The 14354-nt window shown below is 42.6% G+C and overlaps 1 protein-coding gene across 1 annotated transcript in view; it reads right to left on the bottom strand.

Annotated features, from left to right (window-relative positions):
* Positions 1 to 14354, bottom strand: part of GRK5 (G protein-coupled receptor kinase 5) — a 171603-nt gene that overhangs the window by 47114 nt on the left and 110135 nt on the right. The window contains exon 4 of the mRNA XM_068399598.1: positions 8826 to 8903. Within this exon, the coding sequence (XP_068255699.1) occupies positions 8826 to 8903 (78 nt within the window). The remainder of the gene's footprint in view (positions 1 to 8825; positions 8904 to 14354) is intronic.

The raw sequence follows: 14354 nt of genomic DNA, 5'->3' as shown, positions 1-14354 counted from the left end.
CAAGCTGTTTGCTTTGCATGAAGGTAGCTCATGCGTGAAGGCCTGACTCAAGTCAATGGCTGTAGCGCTGTCAGTTCCAGTGGGGATTTTGCAGAATTTGCCTTCAACTTTTTCTCTCAGCAGGTCAAAATCCTGAGGAAACACTTGAACGAAGAAATGAAAATCCAAAAGAGAATTCGGGAAGGCCTTAAAAAGGATTAGGAAGTGAATTAAATAAACATCAGGCAGGAACCAGTGGCCCACTCATAGAAAGACTGGAAACACCCACGAATGCAAACAAAATCACCACCTAGCACTGCTGGAAACAGGGCATTCCCTAATCACCTGTGTCACACGATCCATTAACGACCGTATGGTAATAGCCATCTGGAAAGAATTGAGAGGGAAGACATTTATTGTAGGAGATGACACACTGTTTGCAGTGGCCTATTCCGCTCTGCCTCAGTTTTGCTTGTTGGACAAACAGCATCTGTGCCAGGATAATAAACTTGCTATGTGCTTGATTTTTGACTCAGGTCAGAGTCTGGCTTGATTAAAAAATAATAAATTAACATACAAGCTAAGGCTTGGCATGCGGGTTAAGTGAGTTTTGTAAGTGTAATTGCATTACTGGGAAAAAAATATTAAACATGAAGAGTTTGAAGTGCCACATATCCACAACTTAAATATGTTGATTGTTTTTAAATCCATTTGCAATCAAAAGATTTTTTAAAAAAAATCTTCTTATTTTCTTATTTTTTACACTTCTCTAGTGATATTTTAATGAATTGAAATATATTTGTGTGCTGTGAAATTTAAAACATTCCTTATGGTAATGCTGCGATTCCTGATTCCAAGTTAAAATAACACACTCTTACATTATTAGCTCAGTGATTCTTCTAGTTGCATCATCCCAGCCAAAGGTGTCAGCCTCAGGCATCTCATCTGAATCTGCCTGGCCCATTCTTGTGAGGCTACTCAGCTGCTGAAGTCTCTAGGTGATTTTCCAGAATCCTAATTTCCTATTATGAGGGAATCAGATGAGAAGGTATGTTTAACTTCCATTTGTATCACATGCCTCTTCATTCTTTGTTGGGATCAAGTATACAGTTGCCTGCTACTGCTTCTGAGTTTAGCACAATGAATCCTGAGCTCAGGGAGACATTTGATGACCCATTAAGCTTTTAGCTTCAGAAATCCAAAGCTGAGCCACCCAGGAAAGTTGCTGCAAGTTGCAGTGGGTGGACAGAGGGGCTGTGGAGGTCAGGTGTTCAAAGGGCTCCCATACTATTGAGAAATGGTGCACAGAAACCTGTGTGGATATGCCATGCAATGTGATTTAATGTATTCTGCATTACACCTAGTGTGGAATTCACCCCATTGCACTTTAATCACCTAAAAACCGAGACACTCAAAGTCTCCCTGGGCTCCCTGGACAGTCAGTGGACAGAAAGAGGCACCTCATCTCTCCTATCCAGAAGCCTCACTGTGTTTGGACAACCAAGGCTGCAATATGTGTGTTGGGAGTGTAAGAGGCTGGACTCATCCAGAGGTCTATTTTAATGTCATTCTGCGCAAATGCACAAAAGCCATCTCCTGCAGATTTCTGGACGTTTTGCAAGCCAGTGTTTCAGACAGCTGGAAAAGGCTGATTCCTTTTTTCCCATGTGGGCAAAATTTTCAGCCAGAAGAGGCTGTTTCTGGGGAAGCTGAAGGAACCCTAAAGGCTTACAGGTAACTTCTGTGGCCATTGGATAATCCATACGAACTGAGTGTAAGTGATGAGGGGTATGCAGAGAGGATAGGGAAAAGATGACCCCCTGAAAACGACAGGAGGAAACTATAATGAGCATATTCATTAGCCAAGGGCAGACAAGTACACCCTTCCTGTTCTCAGATAATCCTGAGCAGACGGCTCTTTATTTGCACAGCGTCCTCAGCCCTTCGGGATGCTCTGGCTAGTCTCCGAGAGGAGTCAGAGCAGCCTGGGGGGCCTGCCCTGCCTCAGCAGACAGATGTGAGCCAGGTTTACATGTGTGGTTGACATCAATTAGCTGAAGCAAGTTTCCATATTCCAAAGGGTCAAGTCAGAGTAATTCCAGCAAACACAGGGAAGCTAGAAGGCTTTTGCCCACTGACCAAGTCATCCCAATGATTTTCCTGACCACAAATGACAAACAGTTAAGAAGCCTGTGAACTTGGGAGTGTAACCTCTCTGAAACAACAAGGAAGAAAAGCAGAGCTTCAACTACTAGCACAGCTTAACATAAAACCAGGGTAACTAATGGCTCCAGCCCAGACCTTCACCAGTTGGAGCAAATTCATTGCAAATGCAGCCCTCCTTACATCTAAAGGACAGGACACAGGACCGTCCAAGGCCCTCTTCTGGGACAGCATCACCGAAACAAAGCAGACTCCATGTTGTTTCCATAGGCTCTCACACAGTTTGGCACCATCACAAGAGACAGAAATCCTCAGTAAGTGTTTAGTTAACTAACATTTGTATTATAAACAGTGAGTAAGGGATGAGGAAACAGGACTTGAGCAAACCGTGAGAAAATGCCTTTTAGTCTGAGACCACAGCAAAGGGACTCCTAATCAAGGCAACACTGTGATTTTTCAGATTCCTCTGCCACACTACATTACAGCCTGGCCCCAGTGACAGAAGAATGCTTATTAAAATAAATTCTGAGTAGAAAGCATTAATTTGAGTAACAAGGTTGCCGTTCTGCTGCTCAGATATCTTCCCAGACTTGAGCTTTGGAAAGATGAGCTTATGTAGAAAGTACGCTGAGAAGGTATTTTCCTGGACTAAGACATAGTGATCAGCAGAGATATTGATCGTGCTGTCTCTGGAACAACAACAAGAAATATGTATTGATTTCTCTGGAGACTAGATTATGTATCGATTATGCTAGCTGCAAAGCAGAGGCCCAAGTAATGCTATCGTCTCTGGCTAAAACGGTGCCCGTAGAGTAGTGAAGTCAATAGAAAGGGGAGATGAGAAATCCATTGAGTCAAAGGGTAAAGTCCCAGGGCAATTAATTAAATAGAAAAACTCTCCTTGGCTCAAGTAAGGCCAGGATTTCTACTTAAGTATTTAGCATCCTGAAAAGTCTCCTAATACGAACCCAAAGGACACAGTGAATAACGCTTTGAGCAAGTAAATAATTCCAGCCCATCCTGAATCCATGTAACACACTGTGTTCAGACAGGCACTTCATTCATTGCTTACTTCAATTGGGTCATTAATGAAATGCAGAGGGTTTAGAAAAATTTGAAAACTAGCTGTGGAGATAACTCTTGGACCAAGCCCTAAGGGACCGTCCACTGTAGCCAGTAAAAGGCAAGATTGTGTTGGCCTTTTATCAGCAAGATAATAAGCTTACAGGGGGACAGGGATGACTCGTTGGATATAAGTGATATAAGCTGAATTTGTACGAGAAAGGTAACAATGTAGAAAACAGTCCCTGAAGGCTCACCCTGCAAAACACAAAGCCTCTGTCTCATATTAAACTCCTCAGATTGCTTTACAGAAGCTTAATGTTTCTTGCTGTCAGAGCTTCCCTTACAGTGACATTCAGCTTTTGTTTTGGCCATTCCAAAAACTAATTAGAACATGTTCCCTAGAAGGCATTTAGTAAACCTAAACAGTTAGAGGAAGAGGTCTCAGTACTTGAATCCAATTCTGGGTACGGTATGACCTGCCCTTCCAGGATTCAGCCAGAATCATTAAAAAGTGATACATGAAACTTTCCTTCTGGGAGATGGAAGGCGTTAGTGATCAGCGAAGATGACTCACTCAGAAGCGCAAGTGCTGAAGTTTGCATTTATTTTGATGGTGCAAATAGGAAGGAGGAAAGAAATCTCAAGGAGAGAGCAACCAAAGGCAAAGGTCCTTGGCATCAAGATTAAAGCAAAGGTGTGCAAAAAGAAAACTACTCTTTGATACTGCACAGAGCTGAGAGAGGGTGTTTGTGAGCAGGAGCCTGGACTCAGCTGCATGGCTCAGCAGAAGGGCTCATATATCATTTTAATTTCATCTCACGCATATTACATAGATGTTTTCTTCTCCATAAAGAACTGATTTGAGAGAAGAGCATATTTTAGCCAGTAGACAAGTGGAAGGCCAGTCACTGCTGATCAGCCACTTTCCCTTTTACAGGACTTTTCCCTCCCTTCCTTATCCTATAATTGTTCATAAAAACAAAGACACATTTTCATTTAGCAAAATACCCATTGCTAGCTTCAGATTGGAGTAAGGAGGTTATTGCTGTGCCCAGCTAACCTCTTGCAGCAAAGAAAGAAATTGCAAACATGGCCTTTATTCTGTGCATTTCCTGGAGGAAAGGAGACCGAACAGGAATTCAGATAAGAAAATTAGTGCTGTTGCTATTCTTCATATTCTGTGAAGTATATTAATGGGGATAACAATACACATTAGACATCCTATTCAGTAACATTTTTAGTACCCAACTGAGTCCAAATATAAACTATAAAGGCATATGGAGACTGTCTTAAGAGCCATTTCAAATCAATTTAGTTTTATATAGCGTCTCCAAAGTATCTCAAGGTGATTTACAGTGAAAAAGAAAATAATGGGCTAGTGATTTAGTGAAGTAAGGCATGGCAGGTGTCAGGCAGGAAGGCAAAAAGGCTGCATGGAGATGCAAAACTCTAATTTAAAAGCAGTACAAAGGTAAACATCTCTCTTTGCTCTTCCAGTACAAAAAGCAGCCAGGTAATGAAGCCATGCTGGGTTCAGTTTAAGTCAACCGTTCCACGAAGCACTGAGGCCTTTTCCATTTACAGACAGAACTGGAACCTAAAACTGAAACATTCCCACTCAACTGTTCAGATTAGGAAAAGCCAGGAAAGAAATATTTGTGACCAATTCATTTTAGCAGTTTTACCATCATATTTCACAACCTCAGAAATTTTAGACTTCCTGTGGGTTGGACTTTTGCCCTACGGGCTTATTAAGTCAAGAAGGCAGCTTTAAGTGCCTTTTTCATGGAAACTGTTAAAGCCTTTCTTGAACAAGCAAGACTCTAGTCAAGAAACCTTGATCTTGCCACTGTGGCATCCATTGCGCTGCTCCTGTCAAGCAACGTCAGCCTGCAGGTGGAGTTCCCTTAGGATCACAGTACTGATGTGGCACATGCTTCCTTGGGTCTCTTCCTCTTAATGGACAAGGCCCTCTCACCAGTGCTCATCCCCACATAGCCCCTGAGGAGTAGCCAGCTTACAGCTGGACCTCCTCAGAGAAGCAGGTTAACAATTCTTCAGAGCATGATTCAAAGATGGGGGGTGTCTTCAGCTACAGGACACCTTTTCTGTGTGTTTTCACTCTCCTGCTCACCACTCAAGTGAAGCTGCTAAGGAAGCCATGAAAACGCTTGTATTTTTGGTATCCTCAGTGTGAAGATCACATGTACTGCTTACATTTCCCTCCCATCAAATAGTTCAGAAAGGCCTGTTGGATATTAATGTTTCAATGAACTTTAGGCAAGAGAGAGAGAATACTAATGTCTTCCTAGGTGAGGACCTGAGTACATAGAATCATAGAACAGCTCAGGTTGGAAGGGACCTTTAAAGATCATCTGGTCCAACCTCGCGTGGGGAAGGGAGCCTAGATATTATCTAGCGCCCTGTCCAACGGCATCTTGAAAACCTCCAGTGATGAGGACTCTCCTACATCCCTAGGGAGGTTGTTCCTATGTGCTACTGCTTCAAGAGGCCTAAAGCACCCATTTTCTCTTCCAGGTGCCAGGACACATTCAGAATTTGTCATCTCTGTTGCCTGTAGGCCAGGGAGGTGGTGGAAGCCTGACCCGCTCATGCCGTCCCTGGCATCAACCATGACAAAAGGCTGCTAGACCTCTTCTCAACTTCCCCAGCGAGCACGTAGGGGCTGTTCAGGATGTTAAAGCTGCAAAGAGTCTGAATTGTGACTACTTGAAAAAGTGCCTCCCCATCTTGGCAAGTGCTGAGCTTGTTTAGCGTCCTCGGGGCTGTTGATGAGTGTTCTCACCCAGAGCTCTCCACACGGGGATTCACTGCTCCCACACGTTTGAGCCTGCTGACTGTGTGGTGTAGCACCATCTTGCAGACAGTGGCTGCCTGAGTCACATGAGGCTGTAAGTACGGGTGTGATGTCTATTCATCTGAGAAAGTGTTTTCTATTCCTTTCTGCTGTGCAAGTAGTATATGTTTTATTAAATAAAGTACATGTTCCCTATGCAAATGAATGCACTTTAGAATGATGATATACTGACACATTCTATGTGAAATACGTATGACACTTAAAAATCTGAGCAAGAACCAAAAATCAGTTATAAATATTAAAGAGCATGAAGTCTACTTTTTGTTTTCATTTTGCTTCTGATCTTGCACTCTGGGAAAAATATTCCTCACATTATAAGACTGAATTATCTGTCCAAGAACTAAACCTATAATTTTATTCTATCAGTCAAGCTGTATGTCACACTATTTTTATATCAAGACAATCAGGTTCTTTGAAGCACAGACACACACCTACTTAAAAGAAGCATTCCTCTGAAAGCAGAAGACTTTGGAATTAGCAGCAATTTGTATCTTTCAAGTGACTGATAACTAAATGGAGAAATGCAGCTCCTAATGAAAAGAAGGTTTCTTTGCTGGCCAGGATGATATTCCATTAAGACATTTGGGTCCAGATTCATCCCTCTTGACTCCAAGCATCTAACCTAGCTTTGAATCACTGACTTCTAATAGCTTAAAATTTGTCCTTTGGAGGTTCTTACTTCTCTTTCTTGACAAGAAAGGACAGTAGGCCATCTGAACTCCTAACCTGAGTACCTTAGTTAGGTATCTATCTAAAAAGAAAAGAAATTAACCAGGCCTTGCTCTAGTTTTGTAAGTATTTGTTGTGTGGGAGAACTGTTAGAGAATCTAGCATTCAATCCATCGCTATGTCACAGTCAACCTCGCCTCTAGGAAGTATTTTCTGCTACACAGGGCTCAAACATCCCTCTGGGAAGAAGCAGAAGTTTCCCATTAAGAAAAAAAAGTGCAGCGAGACCAACGCAGACATTAAAGCACCACCACCAGAGAGGCAGTTTTAGATTACAAGTGAAGGAGCACAACTTTGTGTTTCCTTCTGCCCAAAGATGTTAAGGTAACTTGCAAATACCAGAAAAGTTTCAGAACAGACTGTAAATATCCTGTGCCCATTTCACATACTGAAAAAACAGGTATGCAGGTCAAATATGAAGTGCAGAGCACAGCAGAGAATGATAACTCCAGCTCTGGAGTCCCAGTAATTTCCCTTCCTGTAACACCACGACTTTTTCTTGATGAAGCAGCAACTGCTCTCAGATTGGTCTTCACTGTCCATTCACTTACCTCAATAAACTATTCTATGTGCTTCTGCTGCACTGTGGGGTTGCTCGCAAATGGACAAGGATGGCAGGAGTGCCATGGGACAGGAGGGAAGAGATCTGGCATTCGGGAACCTGCACCAAGACTGGCTGAAATAAAGCAGTACCATCCTTCTCTCACTTTACTAGCCCTGCTATTGGCAAAATGCCTTTCTCCATTTCCAGATGAGAACTAGAGCACTGGGAAATATTTTCCCTCAGTATTTGTCCCTTGTTCCCCTGTTGACAGAAATTTTAAGACAAATGGTCATTCTGGTGGATTTAAAAAGCAGTGGAACTTCATGCCTCTAATGAATGGGCAGCAGGAACTCATACTGGCAGTGCTCAATGGCCGCACATGAAACTAGCCAGGCTCAGTAAATGAAACCAGATCCCAAAATGCAGTCTGAGATAACTGAAAGTATGCATTGAAATTTATGGTAAGAAAATGACTGACTGGGAAAAAAAGTGGTCTGCTCTGCCCCTGCACCTCCAAAACATATTGTACCATTTAAACGCTCTAGAAAGGCATCTGCCAAAAATGCAATTAATTCTCCTGAAGGTCATATGTATTTCTCTTGTAAAACAGTTGAAGTAGCAATTGTATGTCTTGATTACTCTTATGAAAGCAACTCAGGAAAAATCCTAGGATTGTTCCTGTGTTTGAAGTTGGATGTTTATTGCTTACTGGCAGTGACTTTTGTTGCAAAGGTTAAACATGGTCAGCAAATGATCAAAACGCCTCCCCAAAAGGCTTTGATCCAGTGTAGCCTGGTCAAAATTCCCACCGCGGATCTGTAGTTCTGTTTGGAGTGCCACCCTGTGGACACAGCTGCCACCAAGAGCTCCGCTCCTTCCCATGGCCCCAAGGGGCAACGCTGAGGAACCAACAGCAGTGGAAACAAGAACAGGTGATGGCACCTCTCAGCTTCAAACCCTGTTGTCCCATGTTAGTCTTGCATGTCCCTGACTACCCTGGGGGAAATGGGGCAGGGGGATGAGTGGGAGTTTTTGTACCAAAATACAGCATCTGTTACTAAAGACCATTTCTGCTCGTGATTTCTACACAACAGTATATGAAATGCCACCACCTCTTTTGAGCTAAATAGGAAATCATGGTGGCATCTGTTGATAACAGCTGAGGTATCTTGCATTACATCACAGATGTAGACCTTTGCACACCAAGAAGAGATCAGAGAAGCCCCCTGTTCATCCACAGATTAATTAAGCCCCTGCTAAGCTCAAGTTCATCCTTAGAAGTCAATTGCTAGATTGGATTATAATTTTTTTTCTCCCTGACTGTTTGTATAAGACTTGCAGGTTTATTCACTGGAGATTGCCATCATAAATTTTAGGACTCTGGTTTACAAAGCCTATAACAACCTTGTTTAGCAAAGGTGTGCCTTGCAGCATTCCTTCAGTAATGCCACTTTGGCTGCCCCTTACCTCTGGGGTGAGGTATTTCATCATGATTTCCTTTCCTTTCTCTCCCAGCTTTTCATCTGGAGCAATTTCATATTCTGCCTGGAAGAGATATTAAAAAAAAGTCAATATTTGCACTCATATTTCACCATTATAACTTCATTTTGGATGTGGCCTTAACGGAATGCTCTGTCTGAAAAATGTGAAGGATAAATACCATTTTCTGATGGAAGTAAAACCCGTACACATAATCCTATTAAAAACTTTCCACTATATTTTGACCAACCCCTAGTGCTGCATTTTCTGAGACATTGTCTCTTAATTAACACAAATAAAATGTAATTCATTTGTATTTTATAGCCTTGCCAAGCCAGTTTTCAGAAAGCATTCAGTGACTAGAGACGGCAACTTTATTTAGCTTTGCTCAAAGGGAAGATGGACACAGAAGGTAAAATTATTTCTTTGGGTAGTAGAGAAAGTGAATGTGTGTTAATTCTTGCCACAGTGGTATTTCAAGCACCAGGTGAACTCCTTCAGTAGATATTGTCTTTTTGGTCGAATGTGTCCTTCCTATTTATTTACATCTTCCCCTCGGTCTAACACTTCCCCTTGGTCTAACAGTCCTTCTGCAAAGCAGAGAGATTTGCCCATCACTTTTAGCGATCCTTGACTCACTCCCTCTGGACGGCCGATCTAAGAGCCGGTTTCTTAAGTGGATTTCTCAGGACCGAGATAAAGCAAGAGAGACCATTTAGACAAATAGACACTACAGGCAAAATTCTCTTTGACGACTCTGGTGCGTTAAAAAAGAGATCACCACATTCTCCCCCACAAAGTTTACCTACATTTTAAAATTCTGACTATTCTGCGTATTGTAGCATTATTAACTTTTGATGAGTTTCGGGCAACTTTTACATAAGAATCAAAGGAAGCATTACTTGTGCACCGTGAAGACATTAATGCATGGAATTTTGGATCCATGGCAGGCATTCGAAGGAAACATGTGCCACGTGGGACCCCAGTGGCTAAATGACAACGACAAGTTCTTAGAGACATTCCCACTTGGCACTGCCCAGGATACAAAGCTTTAGCCTTCGGATCAAAATATTTTCCAGAAAAAAAAAATAAAAAAAGACAGCCTAACAGCTTTCATGACTGCTAGTATTAGAAAAAGGATCCCAGAAAGTCCTGCCAAACCAATTAAGTAACCTGCTCCAATACAAGCTGTCTGCGATGATAAATGAGGAGGAAGTTAAATGAAAAAAAAAGAAAGGTAAATCAGACTGAACTGGCAAACACTTGGAAGAACAAACTTCAGAACTATTGCCTGCTGGAAGGCGCATGTACTGCTCCGAGCTTGATGCAATAAATCTGAAGGCAGGCTGTAATGGATACCCTAGCTATGCAGAGCTAGGAATGACATGAAAACCACAATGTAGTAATAATGCTATTACCCATCTCTCTGGCCAGCGCTGATTTAGCTATTGCAGCTTAAGTCTGAAGCGACATATTTATACACATACATAGCAGGTTGCTTGAACAATCTAGAACTATGATCTGATTTGGTTTGGGAAATGATGATGACCACAAATAACAGAGAAACGTGTATTGCTGATGAAAAATACACTGAAAGCTAAAATCCACAAGTGAACTACTTCCCCTTGGGTGACCATTTTGGGGATGAACTGATTACGTTCTCATAAAACTTAATACAAGGCTTTAAAAAAATCTTTCATCCAATTTCCTGTCTTTTTAGATGCTATCTGAGTATGGGTCACTTCAGCTCTTAATGCACAGACACTCTCTAATGTTTACAGCATCTTAACAGCATTTTTCTCCATGATTCCTTGCTAGGGGATAAAGCGATGGCAAGAGTAACAGAAGGAACAATTTTTTAAAAGGTCAAAGTTGCATCTTACTTGGACCTTACAGTTTATGGTTAGGTTCACAAACAAACTAGGTGTTTTTCATATAAAAGAAAACAGAAACAATGGTTTTTAATAAAAGAAAATAATTGCATTTAAATGTAACTGTGCAGAAGACTGCCAAGAAAGGAGAACTCCTTGGCATTGCCTCGGCATGGAAGCATCTAGGAGATCTGAGTCTTCCATTCAATGCTATTTACAATTTATCCAATAATGACCATTTCTTTCTCCTTCATTTGCTTTGAGACTCTGGATGCTGGTAATATATTAAGTCCCTAGTAAATAAAACCTGATTCAAAGTCATCATCTGCCATTTGAAGTGCACCATGGGCTTGTAAAAAAATTCAGTGTGCTTTTGCCACAGATATGCTGTTACATTTACATCCCATCCGAATTGTACAACAAGCAGCAAATCAGGACAGACCAGAAGAAGACAGAAGTTTAGCAGGAATTGTATCACTGTTTTGAAATGCAATTCCTGGTGGGATCCAATATAGGCAGAGCTAAATGTAGACACACACACATAGACAGATTATCTAATTCTATCTCAAGAGAGCTGGGAAGGAATAAAGGAAAGTTTAATTATACTTGCGTTTGACATTCTCAGAAAATGCAACACTGTGGTGGTGAAGGTAGGAAGTGACAGACAAGTGAGGATGCGAGAAGGAACCATAAGCTCCAACTGTGAACAGTGTTGATTTCATTGTAGCTCAAGTACTAGAAGCCCATTTCATTTTGTCTCAGAGTTCATTATTATTTCTCCCTTCGGTGCCACTTTTGAGCTATTCAGCAACAGATACTGGTACATTTTCAGCCATGGACTGGTATTATAGGAAGAATTTCCCATGTAGACAGAGTGACTTCCCCATGCTCACTCTGCTGCGTGCCTGGGAAGCATACCAAGGTCCTCAACTCCCAATCTTGTGCTTAAATCAAAAGACACATCCCCTTCTTCAACAATACTCAAAAGCAAGGCTACAGTTTGCAAATCCTTAATTGCTAGAAATAACACAGTTACTTAAAGTCCATGTAGAACAAAATATTTTCCATTATTCCTTTGATGAATCCAGGCATGTGTTTCAAGGCTCCTGCTCTGAAGTCTAATAGTTTCTCCATGCCCTAGTTAGGTCAGACAGGGCCCTATTCATAGCTCATAAATGAGGGGAGGATTTACGATCACCCTGACTGCATGGGACGAGCTGCAGGGAAGGCTCTTTCTGTGGGCAGGCGCAGATCCTTCAGTTCAAATGGCGAGAGGATGTGGGCTGGCCGCCGTTTGTTGCTAACTTTTCTTTTGGCTGCTGTTTTGGAGGCAGTAGTTACTTTGGTGGCTCCTGCTTCCCTAGAAGCAACCCTGGCTGAATGGGGGCACGGGGGTGCAAAGCATCCTTCCCTTTGGAGCAGCCAAGCTTGGGATGGGCTCAGCGAGATCGGATGGGGAAATGCACTTCCACTGGGAAAGGGAGCAACATCCAGCCTGTGGCTGGCTGTGGGACGGTGCCGTGGGCTCAGGCACGGCCAAGCAAGAGGTTCAGGGGCTGGAGGGTGCCTGTGACCAATGGAGAGCATCACCAGGGCAATGGCACAGGGACCCAGCAGGGGCTCGCATCAGCAACCTTAATTCTGACACATCTTTTTATCTAGTGTTTGATTTGCATCTTAATATTCTTTGAGCTCCTGAAACTGTATGGCTTAAAAATACGTGAAAATTGTAAAACAGAGCCAAAGGGATCTCTCTGCAGATCTGGGAGGTCTCTGGCAGGTAGCTGCTGGTTGCCTGCAGGAGTGTGGCATGGCCACAGGAGTCGGTCCCTGGTACCCACCACGAGATGGAGATGGAAACAGAAGCTCCCACCAGAGCGGTTTTGGTTTCTTGGTATAAGTCAGGAGCAGTGGAGTCACCTTCTGAGCATCTGCAGGAGGCTACTGGCATTTCAGTCCCAATTTTACACCTCGGCTTTCTCAGCCCCCTCCTCTGTTATCCCCAGCATCTCTCTGTGCTCCAGCTCCTGCTCACTCCTTCCTCCGACTCCAGGCTCTGCCTCATTATTGCTCTGTGCTCCAGCGACTGCCCTTGCACTTGCCTCTGCTAGAGATTTAAAATCTGTGACTGAAAAATTGGAAGGCAAACCCAAACAGCTGGGATTCATAATAACTCGCATTTCGAAATTAAAAGTGAACTTGAAACCACATTTTTCATATTTAAACGCAGGGCAAAAAGAGCCCTTTTGACTGTTTAAAAACACGTTTTGAGTTAATGAGTTTGTTGATATCAACAAACTGGCATTTCTGATGGAAAAAGCCTTGAACAGCTTTAAGACACACATACACAGATGGTTTATATACCGTATAAGGGACTTAACCAAATGAAATCTCCCTAACAGTGAGAGACAGGGTTTTTGCAAATGGCATTAAATGGATGCTCACTCATCCTTTTGCCCCAGGTAAGTGTAATGGCTAGTGAAGCGTTCAGCTGAAAAGTCCACCCGAGGAGATTGTGCCTCTCACCCCCAGCCCCCATGCCTGGATAGCACAAGCAGAAACAACCTGGAGAGGCAGTGGAGCTATTTTCCTCCAGAGGATGTATTTCTGTGAGACTTCAGTGCAAAGAAATAACATCAGACAGGTTAAAGAGAAAATAACGCCAGGTTATTTTCTCCACGAACAGAATCAGCCACGTTTTCCTCCAGCCAATCTAAATCTGGTTCACATTAAAATGTTAAAGGCCCTCCCCTGGGAAAAAAAAATTAAAAAATTATGAATGTGAATAGATGAAGCAGGAAAGGAAGTCCAGAAGCTCGAGTCTTCATTATAACAGCACACAAAAATAACAGGGAGGAGAGGGAAACGTCAGGAGCCGGCACCCCGGGAGTGTGCTGTTGAGAAGGGGACAGGGGCAAGAGGTCCCTGCTGAATTGCTGCCTTCTTGTGCCGGACGCACGGGCTGCGGGGAAGGAAACGCGTCTTGCTAGCAGATTCCCTGCTCACTGATCTGCCTTTCAGCACAGGAAATGTATCCCCTAACTATTTTAATAGCTGTCTTTCAACAGCTCCAAAGTTGTACGACGTCACTAAAAGTAAGCGCAGCAAAACATGCTTTAGGGCTGTGCGTGAATTCTTTGTTAAGGGCTTATAGGGAAGCTGATTTAATCATAAACCACCTCCATTTAATGATAATAGTTTATTTTCACTTAGTTCCTTCATCTGAATGGCTACATGAGGGTTTGGTGAATTATCCATGGGAGATCTTTGTGTTTACATGCACACAGATAAGCATGCAGCGCCTTCAGAGGCACAAGTGGCAGCCATCAGTAGTTCTTACTAGAAGTCAGGACTTCTGTCGCGAAGTCAGGAGCTCTGTCACGAAACTTGGCAGTGCTGGGTTAACGGTTGGACTTGATGATCTTAAAGGTCCTTTTCAACCCAAACGATTCTATGATTCTAGGAAATTGTTTGCACAATATCCATAATAAGAGGTTGCTCTCTGTTCTTATAGCCTTATGGCTAGGAGAAGTGGTTGCTGTTGCCCCATTTCCCAGACAGACATCCACACTGATGGCTGCATCTCTTAGTTTTTATTGCTTTTATCACTTAATGTTGGAGCCTACTGCTTACAAACTACATATCT

The sequence above is a fragment of the Nyctibius grandis genome, chromosome 4, assembly GCF_013368605.1.
Source record: "Nyctibius grandis isolate bNycGra1 chromosome 4, bNycGra1.pri, whole genome shotgun sequence".
Taxonomy (NCBI): Eukaryota; Metazoa; Chordata; class Aves; order Nyctibiiformes; family Nyctibiidae; genus Nyctibius; species Nyctibius grandis.
The sequence above is the reverse complement of the archived record's forward strand: the minus strand, read 5'-3'. Positions and strand labels throughout refer to the sequence as shown.